At 49.9% G+C, this 19,327-nt stretch overlaps 1 protein-coding gene across 14 annotated transcripts in view; it reads right to left on the bottom strand.

Annotated features, from left to right (window-relative positions):
- The window catches only part of Gtf2i (general transcription factor IIi), a 77,459-nt gene that overhangs the window by 4,534 nt on the left and 53,598 nt on the right, over positions 1–19,327 (bottom strand). For 8 of the 14 annotated variants that reach the window (XM_029533461.1, XM_029533465.1, XM_029533462.1 and 5 more), the window contains 15 exons: positions 16,816–16,874; positions 15,534–15,605; positions 13,431–13,614; positions 12,570–12,628; positions 9,303–9,374; positions 7,280–7,463; positions 4,800–4,858; positions 4,391–4,465; positions 4,068–4,169; positions 2,817–2,882; positions 2,429–2,612; positions 1,625–1,680; positions 1,239–1,331; positions 670–753; positions 371–554 (listed from right to left, as the gene is read on the bottom strand). In XM_029533461.1, coding sequence (XP_029389321.1) covers positions 371–554; positions 670–753; positions 1,239–1,331; positions 1,625–1,680; positions 2,429–2,612; positions 2,817–2,882; positions 4,068–4,169; positions 4,391–4,465; positions 4,800–4,858; positions 7,280–7,463; positions 9,303–9,374; positions 12,570–12,628; positions 13,431–13,614; positions 15,534–15,605; positions 16,816–16,874 — 1,533 coding nt within the window. The remainder of the gene's footprint in view (positions 1–370; positions 555–669; positions 754–1,238; positions 1,332–1,624; positions 1,681–2,428; positions 2,613–2,816; positions 2,883–4,067; positions 4,170–4,390; positions 4,466–4,799; positions 4,859–7,279; positions 7,464–9,302; positions 9,375–12,569; positions 12,629–13,430; positions 13,615–15,533; positions 15,606–16,815; positions 16,875–19,327) is intronic. The other 6 variants (XM_029533463.1, XM_029533467.1, XM_021222578.2 and 3 more) reach the window with 1 other exon arrangement.

Here is a 19,327-nt window from a genome sequence, read left to right as displayed (position 1 = left end):
TGGAGGAGACACACGAGATGTCCATGAAATGACTGTAACACTTTGTAACAATGACTCCTGTTCTGTTATTAATGCATATCATACACAATGTATGTATCAGTTAGTTGCAATTAGTCACATGTAGTATGTGGTATGTATAGTACACATGCCAATGTAATGTTACCTATGATTTTGGGGTGTGGGGGTTGGTTTTTCCGGACAGGGTTTCTCTGTATAGTTGGGGATATCCTGGAACTCCCCGACATTCACCTGCCTCTGCCTGCTCCCTGCCCACACGCTTCGGTTCAGACTCCACACAAGAGCACTCTGGGATATGACCTAGCCGCGAGGCCTCCAGACTTGTCCTACTGACTTAGCCAGAGCTTCTCACCTAATGACAGTGAACTTGATAAACTCCGCAGAGTCTAAGATCCTCCTCATGGAGCTGATCTCCAGGTAACTGGGGGCTTTGAAGGACACCCCCGGAGGCATGCCATCGACCACCACACAGCCAGGGTTGATGGTGATCTTCCGGTATGGAACCTTCACGGGGAAGCCCATCCCAATAGCTTCACCTGCAGCAGGACAAACAGCACAGGGACAGTGTGACCTTCATCTTCAAAACAAGCTGAGACAGCCGAGCAGAGGCTGGCCCTGGTCCCTTAGTTCCCTCTATTCTTACAAACTTACCAAACTTCCGACTGAAGAGGTCGTTGACCTGCTCCCGCAGCTGCCTGGCCTTTTCAACTTTGGACAGTCGTTCATTATCGTCATCTAAAAGATGGGAGGAGAGCAGGGAGCACACTTACCTCTAACCCACATGTCTTCTGGAGAGTTCTAAGCCAGGGGTGGTACACTAGCTGGGGCCCAGCTAAAAACAACCTTACTTTTGTAAGATTTCTTTATGCATATGGGTGTTTTGCCTGTACGTAAGTCTGTGTACCATGTGTGTGCCCAGTGCCCAATGTGGCCAGTAGTGTGTGCCAGTTCCTTTGGGAGTGGGGGCTGGGGCGTAAACATGAGTCCTCTGGAAGAACAAGTGCTCCTAACTACTGGTCATCTCTCCAGCCTTGTTAAAGGACAGAGGGCAGTAGCAAACGGGCCTGAGCTTAGGGGGAGCCGTGCAGCAAAACCGACAGAGGGTGGCTCAGGTGAGACTGACAACAGCCCACTCCATGGGCTGTCCCCAAAGCATCAAACCAGCCCAGAAGCAGCTTCTGGGGATCCGAAAGACTCCTCGACGCAGGCAGAAGGTATACCTGGAATTGTCACCTGAATGATGTTAAGGTCTTCCACACCTGATGCAGTAGTATTAACGTTGGGTGATGAGTTTATCTTTCCTGAAAGGAAAACTGAAGATTAGGGTTTAAACAAAATGTACATAGTCAAAATTTTCTCTAATAACCCAAAGCTATCAGTCGCTGTCAGCCATGAGCTGGCTGCACCCGGGCCGATGGAGCCGGCACTCGCACACTGCTTTTACTCTAGTAAGACACTAAAGATGGCAGACTTTCTGATGGCCCATCTGCCTGCTCTGTCATGTCTTCATGTGAAGCAGAACCCTGTGCACAGCGTTAGCTACTTCAGAACTAACCCGTGCCCCAAAGCCAGGCTGCCAGGGGTGCGGCTTTCCCAGGACACTCACTTGGAGGGCTTTTGGAAGAGGCGCTCTCTCTGATGGCCGTCTCGAACATCTCAGGTCTACAAGCAAGAGGAAAAAGGCACGGGCTCGTTAGCCCAGAGTGAGGTACCCAGGGACGGACGATGCAGCAGGGTGGAGCCTGCAGCTCTGCAAACAACGTGCAACCCTCAGAAGGAACCCCGGTGCGTGAGCAGTGTGTCCAGGGGGACTGATGACACTGACGCCCACTACCATTGGACCCTTTCTGGCTACGCCAGTATCACTCCACCTTATGTCAATATGACAGCATGTCCTGAGAATCAGTAGGAGACCCTAACAGAAAACACACATGCCTGCAGCCTGGGTATATGCACGAAGAGCAAGTGTGCAAGCAACACATGCCACCACTCCTCCACAAGACAGTAAGTAAACAAAAGAGGAGGCTGTGGTGTTCGTGGTGCACACCCCTGTGATGCACAGAGGCCTGAGGAGGGCACCATGCCCTCCATTACTCTCGTTTTTTTTTCTGACGGGATCTGTCTTGGAACCTTCAGCTCACATTCCCACCCCCACCCCGGGGAGCAGGCCCCAGTGAGCCTTATGTCTTGGTGCACACCCAGCACTAAGGTTAGAGGCTCACGGCTACTCCCAGCTTATGGGGGTGTTGACTTCATAATTCAGGTCCTCACAGTTGTGCGGCAAGCACTCTTGACCACTGGGATGTCTATCCCTACAGTCACTTAAGCCCTAGAAGAGCTATTTCAGCTCAGACTGTGGTAACCCTGCCGCCCCAGCCCATGGACGGCCTCTCTAGCTAAGGGTTCTCACTTTTTAATGATGAACTTTATCTTGGCCTTGTTCCGCAGTATCTTCTCCAGCCTCGGAATGCCAAATGTGGACGGCCTTCGGAAGGGCACCCCCTCGGGCAAGCCTTCCACATAGAAGTCTTCTGGGAAGGACTCGAACAACGCAAACGGGACTTTCACAGCCTGCTTAAGGCCAAGCGCTTCCCCTGTAATGCACGGCATGTCTTAGAAAAGGCATTTGCAACATTCTGCAGAAGCTACAAGACCATACTTATTGGAAAAATCATATTCGTTTTAATTTGGGAATTCTTGATCCTCAGTGAAATGGGCGGGCCACAGCCCACGCACGGCCAAGGACACCACTTCTATCAGGGGACTGCTGCACAGTTCAGGTTTCACAACAAACCTACCACACTTTTCGTTGAAGAGGTTCTCCACTTTCTGCTTCAGGTCTGTGATCTTAGCATTCCAGGCCTCTGCGTAAACAACAACAGCCAGTCAGCAAGGCGTTCCCAGGGTGAGCCTGGGGTTTGTCACCTACCATTTGATTTAATTTATTTAGGTTTTTCAAAATAGGGTTTCTCTGTGTATTCCTGGCTGTCCTGGAACTCACTCTGTAGACCAGGCTGGCCTCGAACTCAGAGATCAGCCTGCCTCTGCCTCCCGTGTGCTGGGATTAAAGGAGTATGTCAATATCCCTGGTTTCATCTTATCTTTTTCTTTCGAAACTTTACAAGCTCAGGACAGACAAGCAGGTAACTGCCTTGCATTTTTACTGTAAGGCGGGCGCTGTGGGACAGGGCGTTTTTATGTTCGTACATACTAAAAGCTGAGCACGCCTCCCTCTTCCCCTCTACCCTTTCCTATGCTGACTGCTTCGCCCAGAGCTGGCTGGAGTCTGAAGTTGGCATTATCATTATTATTGAAGCATTTGCTAACTCAGTATCTTAGACAGCACTGTTCTCCACCACCTTCTGATTGGTCAGTAAGGAGAGGATCAGCCTATAGCTTGGCAGGAGAGAATAAGGAGGGACTTCCCATCCTAGTGAGGGGTCCCAGGTGGAGAGGACACAAAAGAGGGAGGAGCCAGGCCCCATGGCTGGGCAGGCAAGCATACTCAGGCTAGACCAGACCAGAACCCATCCAGCTCAGTGCCCGAAGGCTAGAAGAAATCTAGCGGGCGTCTGTGTCATTGACCCAGAGCTAAGCTGGATGGTGAAAAGCCCTGAGCTTTCACACTTTCCTTCCCTTCTCCCCCTTGCCCATCAGTCCCAGCTTCTACTCCTTCATGTCACGGACAGATACATAACTCTAAGTCTCTATACAATAAACACACAGGTTTTTAATATGGCTGCTTTGCCTGCCCCTCCAATACCCACCTAGTTAAACTAAACTGTTAGCCTGGCTACGCTGGCTACAAAGAAGTGACCCGTGCTGAAATGAAGAACAACGGACCTCTCCTGGCCTGGTTACAGCATCTGCCAAATGCCAGGTCTGGCTCTGGGCACACTCGAGTGACTCGACTCACAATCCTCAGGCACTCTGGCGCCTGGACCCACAGCACAGGGTAAGGTGAGGGTCGTGGAGGCCCTCGCTACACGTTTAACCTGAACACACCGACTCAACCCAAAGAAAAGCAGTCTTGTTAACTCTCTACCTACCAAAGGAAAACTCTCTCCCTCGGGGCTTGAAGGGGACATTTGAACCGTTGGTCTGGGTGGGAGTTCGAACCGCAGAGGTCTGAGGACTGCTATTGTTGGGCCCTAGATATAATTAAAAGGAAAACCAAGGTTACTGTGTACATGTACCAGAAAACACAGCCTGGGCCCTGGAAACACGAGCATGCACATCACAGACAGACCCACGCACTGGAAACAGAACATCCACTTAGCATCCTCACAGACCTAAAACCTCACACGCACAGAGGTAACTGAGTCCACACAACTGTAAGGTAGAGTTGAGAGGAGACTGTGGGACAGCTCACCTTCCACAGTGACCTCGATTTCAGGAACCTTCGAGTTGCTCCCAGGGCTTCGTGGTCGTTTTGGGGACTGCAATGCTGTAAGGCAAATTGCAAGGTTACCCCTGCAGGCTGCATTCAAAAATACCAAGGGCCGCTTTATCACAGCGGAGCGTTAAAGTCATACAGTTGCCGCTCTTTTCAAAGGGACCAGAAGCAATAAACGGGCAGCGTGACCCTCCGCACAAGTGCTGACAGACAAAGCAGGAGGACGCAGATAGCAACGTCCAATGAAATGGCAAGAAAACAGAAAAAAAATAAAAGAAATAAACCAAAGGCGGCAGCAGGGGAGACAATGCATATACTATGGGTGACACAGGACAGTGGAAAAGCCCGTGATGTGTTCACACCCCGAGGCGGGCGTGCCTCTTACCTTTAGTGTTGATTTTGCTAGCCATCCCAGGAGGCAAATAGGACACAACTAGCTCGGGCCTAGAAAGGACAGACAGCATGTCACTCTCCAAACAGCGCACACAGCCCAATGACGTCTCAACACTAAACACGCATGTTTATCCATGATTTCCATCCACATATGTCTGTTTGTCTGTCTGTGTATCATGTGCATGCCTGTGTCCGTGGAGGTCAGAAGAGGGTACTGGGTCCCCAGGACTGAAGACAGCGAGTTGTGAGCTGCCATGTGGGTACTGAGAATTGAGCTCAGGTCCTCAGGAGAGCAGCCAGTGTAGCCTGAACATCTGTAGTAGCTGAGTAACAACGGCAACCATAGGCTCACATATCTGCATGCTTGGCACCAAGGAGTGGTCCTATCTGAGAAGGATTAAGGGATACTTGTTGAAGTAGGCGTGGCCTTGCTGTCAGTCCTGTGTCACCCAGGGAGGGTGGGGGGATGGGCACTGTTTCAAATGCCCACACTAGGCAGTGTGTCCATCTGTCTGTCTCTGCTTTCAGATCAGGCTGTAGCTCTCAGCTACTTCTCCAGCACCACGCCTGCCACACCCCACTGCTGCTGCTAATGGAATATACCATAAGCAAGGCTCCAATCAAATGCTTTCTATGCTAAGAATTGCCCCGGTCTTGTGTCTCTTCATAGCGGAAGAACAGTAACAAGTTGATACCAGGAAGTGGGTACTGCTGACAGTTCCGACCATGGCTCTTGCTGGCACAATGAAAACTCTGGACTAGGAAAGCAGTTGATGTGGAGGGCAGTACTGAAGGCAAGGTGCGCTGTGGGCCAGGCTCAGGAGGTTTCAGAGGGAAAGACTAGTGCTGTGGCTTACAGAGCCTTCTTGGAACATTTGGACAAAGAATGTGGTTGGTTTTTGTCCTTCTCTGAAAAAAGTCTGTCTGAGCTCAAGTCCTGGATGAACAGCACAGCGGAGGAGATTTCCAGCCACCCAAGGACTGGCTGTGCCGTGGTGACCGGTAATCCTCCATGCCCACCCATGACGGAAAGGAGCGAGCCGCACAAAGAGACACACAAGCCAGGAAACGTAACGAAGCTAAGTCCAGAGCTCACGGAGGTAAAAAGTTTATGCTAGGTGGAAAAAAGGAGCGGTGGTCTCAGGGCAAGGCCCCCCACCCACCTCCCAGATAAACTTCCAACTGTGAAAAGGAATTAAAGAAGAACCTGGCAGATTAGGATACAAGAAGCGGGTTTTGAAATCTCCCTCCAAGTCCACTGTGTGTCACCCTTCAAGGAGCCCCAGAGCGAAAGCCTGGATTGCTCTGGAGATGAAAGTGCTGGAGATGCCAGTGTGGTGGGGATGCCCGCAGACATAAGCTGCAGGCCAGTGTGGAACCAGCCCAAGAGAGAGAAGTGCGCTGCAGTCGACAAGGCAGGAAGGAGCTAGGTTTGTGAAGAGCGCTCTGACAGCAGCCGTGGCGATGCGGGTGTGGGCTTTCAGTCTCGCCCTGCTCCCGTATTCCCTCACTCTTCACCCTCTGGAGGATCTGCCTCTGATTTTACAGGAGACCGCCATGAGTCTCAGAAGATCCTCTCAACTTCGGAATTTTAAACAGCGCTGAGACTGGGGCAGACGACGGGGACTTTTGGAGTTGGGCTAATTGCATTATACTATGGCTAACAGCCCACAGGGCCAGGGAGTGGAAAGTGGTGGTGTGAGTAATGAGCTCTTTTATTATTACAAGGATTCAGTGAGTGAATGAGCGTGGATTGACACAAAGAGGGAAGTGTACCTTGTTGGTACACAGAGGTGGGCACTGGGGTTTTAAAAGCCCACATTGGGCCCCACTGCTTGTGGATCAGGGCATAGTTCTCAGATATGTCTCCAGCGCCATGCCTGCCACAGTGCCATCGTGCTCCCAGCCTTCGTGATAATGACTAAACCTCTAAAATTGTAAGTGAGATCGCAGCTAAATGCTCTTACAACAGATGCCTTTGTCATGGTGTTTCTTCCCCACGATAAAACAGTGACTAAGACTGTTAGTCCTCCAGCTCCCATAACACCTTTTAAAATAGCAAATCAACACTAGACCAAATCCTTCCACCACCGAAGCTCTGCAGCAAAGTAAATAACCGGGGAACCCAGCAGGCAGCCTGGGTTTTGGCTACAGGAGGTTTGGTGGTACAGTGACCGCCTAGAGTCTATCAGTGAGGAGCTGGGCGCAGTGCAGTCAGGGAAGCCCCGCCTAGAGCCCCGGGAGGAGCTGGGACCTCCGCAGCAGAGCAGATGTCCAGCCCTGTGTGTGGCCCTGGGTTTTAATCCCCAGCTCAGCAAAGCTCAGCGGTCTGAGCCTGCACTGTGACTGACACACAGGATGGCAGTCACTACTCTCTCCGACTCAGGAAGTCAGGCCCAGGATGAGGGACTCGCAGAGGCACTGGCTTAGCTGGGACCATGGCGAATGGCTGTGGGGACAAAGACAGCTTACTTTTTAACAACAAACTTGATCTTATTGCTGCCGCGGACAATCCTCTCGAGGCGTGGGATCCCAAACCAGGTGGGGCTTCGGAAGGGGATTCCTTCAGGGAGCCCTTCCACATACAGAAACTCCGGGTTGGATTCGAACACAGGATACGGCACCTTCACGGCCTCAGTGAGGCCCAGAGCCTGAGCTGAAAGACAAAGAGAAGTAGCCTGTGGGCGCAGACTTACACTTCAGTTTGCATCTGTAATCAAACAGGTCAAGCTAGCTAGCTTCCTTACAATCCACCCGCTCAGCCACTCACTATTAAGATCTAGCTTAGACTGAAGCTAGGGGAAGTAAAGAATAAAAGATGCTGGCCCTGGAGAGACAGCTAAGGAATGAAGAGCACTTGCTGCCTTAGTAGAGGACCTGGGATTCAGTTCCCAGCACCCAGGCTCTTGGTATATAGACCAGCCTAGCCTCAAACTGATCAAACTGATAGTAATCCTCCTGACTCAATGTTTCAGGGTATTTGATCACATTGCTAACCTCCAGATTTACTGGGGGGGAAAAAAAATCATCTCTAGTAGTGTTGTGGTTCGGCACATTAGCACACACACATAATCCCAAACAATGAAGGTAATGTTAGTTTGTAGAAGGAAGCAGCCATGTTTGAAAGTGACATCTAACTAAGTGGCAGACAAAGTGACGAATCAGAGAAAGATTTGAGAGAAGAGGATATGCCCAACTCTCATGAGAACAGAGAGGAAGAGAGGCTAAGGCTACTTAAGAGAGAGCAGCATGAAGAGAGAAAAAGGAGGCAGTTTTCCCAGGAGCGTTTCACAGAGACAGGGTGGCAGAGAGGACAAGCTAGACACAGGTGAAGACAGAACGAGCCAGAGAACGAGAAGGAGCCAGAAGATTACAACAGACTGCCAGAGTTAGTTTGAGGCCAAGCACAATCATTCTGGCAAAACTGAGAGAAGCCAGATTAAATCAATCAACTTGGAGAGGAGTTTGAGCCAGAACAGCTGAGTTGAATCAGCCAGTCAGAGATGAGAAAGAACTAGAAAGGTTGAGCTTCTTCACCAGCAAGTCTCAGAGGCTGAAAACCTCCTTCTAGGCCTAGGTTAGATTGTACGGAGGTGAGAAGCTTTTCGGGTCTGGGCCTAGGTTAGCAGACAGAGATAAAGTTTCGGAGACAACAGTTACATCAGGAGAGTAAAAAAGATAATTTTACACCTCAGTCTCTCAAGAGTAGGATTAGAGGCATGAGCCACCAAACCCAGAAAACAAACACTACTTTAAAAATAACTCTTTTTCTTAAAATAAATAAATAAATAAATATTACTTTATGAGTATGTCTGCATCACACGCATGCCTGGCCCCCAAAGAGGCCAGAAAGAGTCAGTTCCCCTTGACCTGGAGCTGTCCTGTGGGTGCTGGGCACCCAAAGCGGACATTCTGCAAGAGCAGCCAGTGCTCTAACCACCTAGTCGTCTTTCCAGCTCACAAACAGTAATTCTAAGAACACTTAAACATTTTCAGTGCCGTCAGCAGCCAGGTTGTGAGTCAAAATGTGTTTGTGGCGGAAGTGAGGCGCTGAACACAAGACGGCGCGACAGCTCAGCTATCCTGCTGCGTGCAGGCCTGAGTCTTCCTGGAAACCCCGTGGCTGCCCGAGCTGAGAGCCTCCAGAAGCACAATGCTGGCCCTTCCCTCCATCTTTCCTTCTCCATGAGCTCCTTCGGCTGTAATGAAGCTTGCACTGAGCCTGGGAGACCTCAGGTCACCCTGGATGCAGAAGCAGGTGAAGAGGCCCCCACGCCACACAGGTGAGACGCACAGAAACTCTAAGGGTCCCCCCAACTCCTCCCTGTCACCCACACTGGGACACTGGAGGACACGGGAGCTTGGTTTAAGGAGTGAGCTGACCAGCAGAAGAAAATCCAGGCTTGTTCTCTGGTGCCTGCCTTCACTAAGTTCTAAACTTCTAATTTATTCAGAACACGGCCAAACTAAGACAGAGCCACTATACTTCACTTACCAAACTTCAAATTAAAGATCTCTTCCACTTGCTTTCGGAGCTTGGTGATTCTGACATTCCAATCTTCTTTGACTGGAAAGAAGCAAAACCAAGTGTAACCCAGCATGTTCTTCACAGAACCAAATGTAACCCAGCATGTTCTTCACAGAACCAAATGTAACCCAGCCTGTTCTTCACAGGCCCTACACAAAAATGTAACCCAGCATGTTCTCCACAGGCCGGACACACAGAGCCCAACTCAGAAGAGACGCCTGCCTGCCTGACACCATGATCCCATCCATGGTGGGCATGGCTGTCACCACCTGAAACCACAGCAGCTGTCACCCTGGCTCCAGGCACATTTCTACTGTGTTGGCCACAGGAACCTGTAAGTGAGGCCCACAGAGGGGGCTAGGAGGTCCCACACTGAACTGTGACTAACAGCTAGGTGCCGCTAATGGGGGTTTCCATTATGTGATGTAACATCTGAGAGTTTTACAAATTCAGAAAAGCATGTGCCTCACAGTCAGGAGGAGGAGGATTACAGCCAGTGTAGGCTACAGAGTTCCTGTGTTAAGCAAAAAGCAAAGCGTGAGCACATCCAGTCTGATACACAGGGGACAGAGGACAGGGCACGGGAATAGGCACAGCTGTGAAGCTCCTGTGGTTTTTATGGCTGCCTGAGAAAGTCCTTATAAACACAAAACACCAGACAAGGATTTTGTTTGTTTTGTTCTGTGAGACAAGGGTTTCTCTTTGTAACCCTGTCCTGGAACTCAGTATGTAGACCATAGTCTCAAATACACAGAGATCTGCCTGCCTCTGCCCCCCAAGTATTGGGACAAATACCACAAATGCCACTCCCAGTATAAGAAACCTCTTATGAAGTGGTTATGGTGAGAACGGTAGACAGTTCCACTGCCAGGATGCACTGCTGCCATGATACAAAGGCCATGCTCAGAAGATAAGCAGATACCTGTGCCATGCCCTCCAAGGTCTGGGGAGCATCAGAGAGCTGGGGGGCTGGGGGTGCGGGACTGTTACAGAGCTAGCTCCCCAAGACGGTGTGGCTTTCGCCATCTCAAACCCAGACCAGCTGTGACTGCCTATGTGCGTCACTAACAAGATGGGGCCTAGGACCGCCAGGCAGGAGAGGGGAAAGGAGCAGCCACACCTAAGATCCCACCACTCACTCGGCCCCTAGTGTCTGCCTGCACATGAGCCGTGAATGATGAGGCTCCGCGAGCCACCCCTACTTATTAGCAACCCCTCCCTGGAGTTCCCATACAACAGAATAAATTTGCTGATCGCCTACCTGGACTGGATTTTGTACTCTGTTGCCCCCCACTCCAGTATCTGGGGTGAACAGTAAGCAGACTCCCCAGGGAAGGTCACATAATACTCTTAATTTAACTTTGCTTATAATTAAATTAATTTAACTGTTTAATTTTGTTGAAAAATTCTGGGAACTAAGAGGGAAAAAAGATTTCCTGTGCTCCTCAAATATCAGAAAAACGTAAGGGAGAGAGAATTTACACTTAGATTCCTATCTCAGATAAGGAGAATCAGTGCCTTCCTTGAAGGCCACGGAGAGCCTGCCGTGACCTCACGGGCTCCCCTAGCAGGGTCCCCTTTTCTTCACGGTGCAGGCAGCGAGCGCTTCCTCGAGCTGCTCGGTGGCTGCCTGCTCACCATGTACAGCACAGACAGTCAGGCTGGCACAGCTCAGCAAAGAGAGGTTGCCCACCATGTATCAGTACCACAAAAACAAAACAAGGACACAAAATATGTCACTTCTCAACTTCTCGTATCCTGACACACTGGCCCACCTTCACTATCGCCCTAGGAACTCAGAGATGGAGAAGGCTCAGGACACGCCCATGGACACACCCGTGACATCAGCTCTCATGTTGCACCCCAAGTAACAGCAGAACGACCAGCCACCCTCAAAGCACAGCTGGGATTCAGGCTCTCTTGCTTTAGGGGGTAGACAAGTTTATAACACAGGCTGCCCAGCAAGCTTCCCAGACTAGATTCAAATATGTGGCAAACTCTGGCCCAGCCCCCTACGTGTTAGGGTTACAGTGTGAGGCACATGCTTATGACTAGCTGTTTATAAAGACTTGTTTCCGGGCTGATGAGATGGCTCATTGGGTAAGAGCACTGACTGCACTTCCGAAGGTCCTGAGTTCAAACCAGCAACCACATGGTGGCTCACAACCATCTTCAATGAGATCCCAAACCCCCTTCTGGCCCATCTGAAGACAGCTACAGTGTACTTTCAGCTACAGTGTACCGATATACATAAAATAAATTAATTAAAAAAAAAAAACTTAGCCGGGAGTGGTGGCGTACGCCTTTAATCCCAGCACTCGGGAGGCAGAGGCAGGNNGATTTCTGAGTTNGAGGCCAGCCTGGTCTACAAAGTGAGTTCCAGGACAGCCAGAGCTATACAGAGAAACCCTGTCTCGAAAAACCAAAAAAATAGAGAGCTGTGAATTGTCTGACACGGATGATACAGGACAGCAGTCTGTGGTCCTGTGGAAGAGCAGCACATGAGCTTAAACAACGTGCCCTGTCTCCACAGCTCGCTGGGCTTTCTCATCAGTCTGGAAGCTTAGTTAGGGGTTTCGCCACTGCAATTACAAGCCCTACAGGACAAAGATTAAAGCCTGACGGTTGGGTCTGACACAGAATGGACTGGCAGCACCTGGGCAGGTAAAATGGGATGAGCTAGGATCTAAATTCCCTTGGCAGCTCAAGCCTTGGATCCCAGCACTCGGTAGACAGAGGTAGGAGGGGATGTCTGAGTTTGAGGCCAGCCTGGACTACAGAGCTATCATCTCAGCTATTTCAGAGGCCAAAGCAGGAGAAGCACAGGTCCAAGGCTAGCCTCTGCTACAAAGCGACTTCTAGGTTGGTCTGAGGGACTTAGGGGGATCTCTCTCAAAGTAACAAGGAAAAAGTGTCAGCGACATCTCTCAGCGGTAGAGCTCTTGCCAAATGTGAGGTGCTGCGCTCAGTTCCCACCAGTATGGAAAAAAAAATATATTTTTTGTTTTGTTTTTCGAGACAGGGTTTTCTGTGTAGCCCTGGTTGTCCTGGAACTCACTTTGTAGACCAGGCTGGCCTCAAACTCAGAAATCCGCCTGCCTCTGCCTCCCGAGTGCTGGCATTAAAGGCGTGCGCCACCACGCCCGGCTGAAAAATATTTTTTTTTAAGATATTTAATTATTTAAGTCAAAGAAAAGAAGGCAGGAGGGAGGAAGGGGTTGCACGCACCCATACCTGGTGTGTTCGTCCGGGGCTGAGTCACTTCTGTTGTGCTATGAGTGAGCAGTTCTGGTCTGTGAAAGGATACGCGACATTAGTGGTCAGAACACTCAGGAGCAAGGTCGAGCCTCCCACAGAGCTATACACAGTCACTGTTTTTTTAGTGTGGCCCATTCTGCCTTCTTGTGCAAGGACATGAACCATTTTGGTGGCTGTCCTGAGAATAGTAAGCTACAAACATTCAGGTGGACTATGGGACCTCTGCAGAAATAAATGTATACCAGTCCCGCCTGCCACCTCCTGCCCTGTAGGGCTGGACATTTGAGACACCTCAATCCTGACAGATACCCTCAAACACTGCCCCAAATAACACGGCAGAACGAAACCCTGGAAACTCCTTTGGGAACGAGTGACGTCAGACTTCTGTGTCCGCTCCGCGCACACACCACCCACGTCCTTCAGGAGGCAGCCAGCACAAGCACGGCCCACCACACACGCTTGTGTGCCGCCTTCCTCCACCTGCCGCCTGTGCTGGCGACTCCCGTCCTCCCCCACTGCTGTCCCCAGGTGTAAAGTCCTGTTCCAGGCCACACACCTTCGACCAGCCTCGGAGCGCCCACCCACCCTGCATCCTAATGCTCTCGTCTCGCTGCCCTGAGACAAGTGTCAGGCTCATAAGCCAGAGCGGTTCTGGGGCCCCACTCTGTAATCTTGGTACTATCTCGGAGAAACCCTCACTCAATTAGTTCATGTGAATTAAACATTGCATTTACTGTATAGAGGGAGGGCCACTAAGGAGGGAAAGCTCCATCTTCATCAAATGGGTCTTTTATGGGGGGGGGGGGAACCTTTTTAAATCTGTTCCACAGATCTTACCTCTTGATAACAAATTTAATTCGATTGCCCACTTGGATGATCTTTTCCAGTCTTGGGATTCCATACCACGAGGGGCTTCGGAAAGGAATGTTTTCTGGAAGTCCTTCCACATAGAGATCATTGGGGTGGGCCTCAAATTTTTGGTACGGTACAGCCTTGGCTTCCGTGCTCCCCAAGGCCTCGGCTGTGGAAATGAGCACGAGTCAGCAAACGTGGGCTGGGGGGACACCCCTCCCCCGCGTGCAAACCTCCAACCCTGTGTGCAAACCTTCAGACCCTGCGGCTAAAGCGTAAAACGCAGTCAGCCGTGTGCACAGGCCTACGGCCCCAGCACTCAGGAGGCCGAGAGAGGGGACACAGAGTTCCAGGCCAGCCTGGCCAAAGGGACTTGGGGAGGGAGAAGGAGAGGGGAAAACAGGGAGAAGTAGGGGAGAAAGAGAGTGGGACCAATTGACCATGTGTGTGTGTGGGGGGGGGGGTGGGCATTAAATGCATTTACTGATTTCTGGTCTGAAACTTCAGCCAATCAGCTTTAAAAAGAAATATTCAGCCGGGCAGCGGTGGTGCACGCTTTTAATCCCAGCACGTGGGAGGCAGAGGCAGGCAGATCTCTGAGTTTAAGGCCAGAGTAAATTCCAGGACAGCCAGGGCTACACAGAGAAACCCTGTCTTGAAAAACAAACAAACAAACAAACAAACAAAAAATCCGGGCATGGCGGCACATGCCTTTAGCCTTTAATCCCAGCACTNNGGAGGCAGAGGCAGGCNGATTTCTGAGTTCAAGGCCAGCCTGGTCTACAGAGTGAGTTCCAGGACAGCCAGGACTATACAGAGAAACCCTGTCTCGAAAAAACCAAACAAACAAAAAAACAAAAACAAAAGAGGGGGGGGAGGGAGGGAGGAAGGGAGAGAGAGAGAGAGAGAGGGAGAGAGAGAGAGATTGAGAGAGAGAGAGAGAGAAAGAAAGAAAGAAAAAAGAAAGAAAGAAAGAAAGAAAAAAAAAGTGAGAGAAAGAAACATTCAAATGACTGGCAGCAAGCCAGCAGGCAGCCCACCCCTGGACCCTGTAGGTGACCTCTGCATATTCTGCAGCCTGGTAGCCTAGCAAAGCAGGGTTTACAACCAGCCCGAGTTTCACTGTTACTGATGGAGTTTTCCTTTTATTCTTTAGCTCTCTTGTCCTAATTTCTCTGTCCATCTGTGCACATGTGCATGTATGTTGAGAACGAAGGTCAGCACAGAGGGTAGGTCCTTGGAAGCTGTCCGCTGTCTTTTTTTGAGACAGGTTCTCTCATTGCCGAACCTGGAACTTTCCACATAGGTGAGGCTGGGGCTGGCTGGCCAGTGAGCTCTGGGGACCCTCTGGACTGCACTCCCCACTGGCAGACGCTACAAGGGCAATACCATGTCCACTTCTCTTCACCGTGGGTTCTGGAGGTCAAATGTAGGGCCTCATGTCTTTGAGGCAAGTACTTTATAAAGGGAGCCATCGCCCTGACCCATTCTGTCTTAACTCTTTCCTTCATATCGGCAACACCAAATCTGAAGGGTTCGACTGTGTTTGGAAATCCACATACAAAGTCTATCCCCACCAGAGCAGTAAAAGAAATGTACTTGAGAGGAACAACAAAGGGAGGAAATGTAGCCTTCCCCAGCCTTGAGCAGGCTGGTTCAGACCTTGCTGCCACTGTGAATGAGACCCTCTGGGGCGGAGCCTGCCACCCTAGATGGTTCTGTTGCCCTGTCACCTGCTGCTGCTCTTCTCCAAGATGCTGCTACCTGCTGAGAGGCTGAACCTGCCTTCCTGAGAAATTCCAGAGACAGTCGGCAACTGGCACCTAACTGCCAAACTAGCGCTGTCAGTCTAACTGCTTACAGGCTGACTACAGGCATCAAGTGGGTTGGCGGGAGATGGGCGTCCCCCTTTATAGGCACAGACTGCTAGTAAACACTGGGCCTTGAGCAGCCCTTTTGTCTTGGTCTCCTTTCTTCTTTCTCTGGCCTCCCACTCAGGAACCCCATTTGTGTGGGCACAGGCGGCTACATATAGCTTCTTTAAAAAAGTACTCTGTAATGTTTCCTTTGGGGGAAGAGCCTCCTTACCAAATTTCTTGCAGAAGAGCTGGTCAACCATCTTTCTTAGTTTGGTGATCCGTGCATACCATTCTTCCTTCACTGTGAGGGAACAGGCACACATTCGCTGGGTTTAGCAGCTTTTCCTTAGGTTGTGAGATGCTATGGCAAGACCCTAAGTTAAGTTTGATCCCTTTGTTTGACAGAAGTTACCTTTAAAACTTCAGGAGCTACTGACTAATCTACATGGGGCAACTCCTACTCCGTCCTGAGGAATACAAAACAAACTATAATTTCTTTTTTATGTCCTTAACCAGATAGAATTGATGAGCCTTTATTCAATTAACAAATGCAGACTTTACACTACCCTTTTCAGTTAATTTACTTCTGAGACAGTATGTCATGAGACTGGCCTGGAACTCACTAAGTAGACCCTGTACCCCAGTGTATGGATTATAGGCACAGCCAAGAATACCATGTACAATGTATGTGTGTGTAGGTCTGCCCAGAAATGCACTGTCTCTCTCACTGTCTCTCTGTGTCACAGCTTCTGTAGACAGGACACAAAACTAGACATGCCCAGCAAGAGGGAATCTTAATGGAGGATGGTTCACATCGTACTGGATGGCCGGGCTATGTGGGCCATTCTCTTGACTGCTGATTGATGTGGGCGCCCACTGTGGGTGGTACTACCCCTAAACAAGTAGGTCTAGGCACTGTGAGCGGTAGCTGAGCAAGCCAAGGGGACGCACTCCTTCCTAGAGTCTGCTTCACTTTCCTCTTCCAGCTTCCTGCCTTGGCTTCCTCGTAATGGACTATGTCCCGTAAGTCAGATAAAAACCTCTCCTCCCCAAGTCCTTTTGGGCGGTGTTTGTCACAGCAACAGAGAAAAGTTTTATAGCACTAGCTTTAGAGCACAACCTACCCATCTATCCATGGCTATTAACGGAACTCTGTTACTCTTCTACAGAGTACTAGAACTATGGAGGGCTTGTTCTGTAACAACTAGCAGTTGCTAGTCAAAGGTCTACTCCTTTTTTTCTTCAACGATTATTTTAAAATTTATTTTATATATGTGAATGCTATTTCCATGCACACCATGGAATCAGATCCCATACAGATGGCTGTGAGCCACCATGTGGTTGCTGCGAATTGAACTCTGGAAGAGCAGCCAGTGCTCTTAACTGCCGAGCCATCTCTCCAGCCCCAAAGGTTTCTTTATGAGGAAATCAAACTAAAGAGGAGGCTGCAGCACTGAGGGGTCACAATTCCCATGCACACAGCCATGGCTAATCAGAGGCTAGGAACCCACCTCCGGATGCTGGCTTATCAAGCTGTAAATCTTCTCGTGTTGAGTTCAGAAGCTCGTGTCTGAAAGGAGAGAATGAATTAACCAGTGAGCACCTGCCAGGAAGACTCTAGCAAACACAGCACACATACAGGGCTCACCTGTCAAGACCCACTGTAAGCCAGCACATCCAGCCCAGTTCAGACCCGTTCTCCAGAACAGGAAGTGCAAGCTGTCCCAGAGGAGGCTTCACGTGCTCATAGTGACAGAGGTACCTTGCTACGGGGACTTTAAAAGTTTTACAGGAACATAATCCTGTAATATTATACTATATTCAAAAACTATTCTGTTGTTTGCTTGTATATTTGTTTTTAAAACTCGCATATATCTAACAATTATATGTGCAGGGCCAGATGTTATATTTTTCTAACAATCAAACAACCCATGAAACACAGGAGCCCTGATTCACACAGCCCCGTGGAGCTCTTGCCTAGCGCGGAGAACAGGAGGACTACTCCAGCACTCCTGACCCGAGGAAGGAGGAAGGCTAGGGCGGTGGATACCATGCTGAATGGCGGTGGGCGGGGATGGAAAGCGCTTACTAAATTCTGTAAGGTCACCTCTGGGCAGGCAAAGCAGTCAAGCTTCTCATACACACACACACACACACACACACACACACACACACACACACACACACACACACACAGAGCTAGGACTTTCTAAAGCAAAGGCTCCAGTACGTTCTTCAACCTTATTACAATGGAACAAACCTAGTATTTTACTTCCTTCATACTTTTTTGAAACAGGGTCTCCCTAGTAGCCCAGGCTGACCTGGAACTCACTATGTAGACCAGGCTAGCCTCACACTCATAAAGCTCCTGTTGTCTCAGCCTCTTAAACGGTGAGGCTAAAGGTCATGCTACAAGACCACGGCAATGCTTTCCGTGTCCTGGCAAACTTTTTCAGACCTACTTGCTCGTCTTCTGGCTTTGTCTTTTTATTTTACCTTATTATTTTGCTAATTTTTTAAACTTATTTTATTTCACATGCTTTGGTAACTTGTCTACACGTTGTGTGTGAAGCTGCTGGGTACCCTTACAGACAGCTGTGAGCTGCCATGTGGTTGCTGGGAGTTGAACCCGGGTCCTCTGGAAGAGCAGCCAGTGCTCCTACACTGCTGAGCCGTCTCTGTAGCCCCTGGCCTCTCATTTTGAATGTATGCCTGCTACTTTACTTCAGTTTCCTACCCTACATTCCATCTATGCCTTCCAAGTGTACACGGAAGAGGTTTCCTCCATCTTTTGGATCTGCTGGGATCACTTTACAAATGCCCTCTTAGATCTTAAACTCTGTGTGCTGCAATCCTGGTCAAGAAATATGGAGGGGCTGAGCGGGATTACTTAAGCACAGACGGCCACACATGTACAACTTGAGTCTGACCCACGCAATCCTTGTGACTAGTAGGAGAACTGACCCCTAACCCTCTCTAACCTCTTCACCGGCAAGCATGTAGGAGCATGCAAACCCACACAAAGAAAGATGTTAAAGAAGCAAACAAATATGGACTGAGCGGGTGGCTGCCACTTTAAGATGGGCACATTAGCCCTCCGACAAGGGCTTAGGGAAGAGTGAAGGACACCATCCTCGCTCACTTGCCTCCCTCTCCTCAGCATGGAGGGTGGGTTCCACACGCCTCACTCTTCTATTCATTCTTCCCTCCAAACCTAGCTTATTTTAACTTTCCAATCTTATGTTCACGTGCTTTCAATTTTCCAGATTTAGAGCAGTGGTTCTCAACTTTCCTATTGCTACAACCCTTTAATACAGTTGCTCATGGTGTGGTGACTCTCAAACATAACATTATCATCATCATCATCATCATCATCCTTATGTTTGTTTTTCAGGACGGGGTTTCTCTGTGTAACAGTCCTGGCTGTGATAGAGACCAGGCTGACCTTGAACTCACAGAGATCTGCCAGTCTCTGCCTCCGAGTGCCATATCATTATTTTCGCTGCTTCTTCATAACTGTAAATTTGCTACTGTTCTGAGATGTAATATGAATATTTCAGAAATAGAGGTTTGCCAAAAGGGTAGAGACCCGAGTAGCACACAGGTGCTGCGGCTACCTTTCTTGGTGTGACATGGGGGGGGGGGGGGGCAGGAGCTCGGCCCTGGTCTGACCTGCGCACACTTGTGCACACACGGCTATCACGGGAATGGCTCAGCAGAGCATTCCCTCTGTAAGCAGGAGGACCAGGGCTCAGACCCTCTGCCGTCAACCACTGTCAGGTACGCAGTGGCCCACCTGTAAGTCAAGTCTCAGATGGCAGGGACACCTGCTGCAGTGACACAGGCTAGACAGACTGGCTCAATCAGGAATTCTGAGAGACCCATCTCTAAAAAGTGCAATGGAAGAGTGATATTGGCCGGGCGGTGGTGGCGCACGCCTGTAATCCCAGCACTTGGGAGGCAGAGGCAGGTGGATTTCTGAGTTCGAGGCCAGCCTGGTCTACAAAGTGAGTTCCAGGACAG

The sequence above is a fragment of the Mus pahari genome, chromosome 23, assembly GCF_900095145.1.
Source record: "Mus pahari chromosome 23, PAHARI_EIJ_v1.1, whole genome shotgun sequence".
NCBI classification, from domain to species: Eukaryota; Metazoa; Chordata; class Mammalia; order Rodentia; family Muridae; genus Mus; species Mus pahari.
Note: the sequence above shows the minus strand (reverse complement) of the source record. Positions and strands in the feature narration are given on the sequence as shown.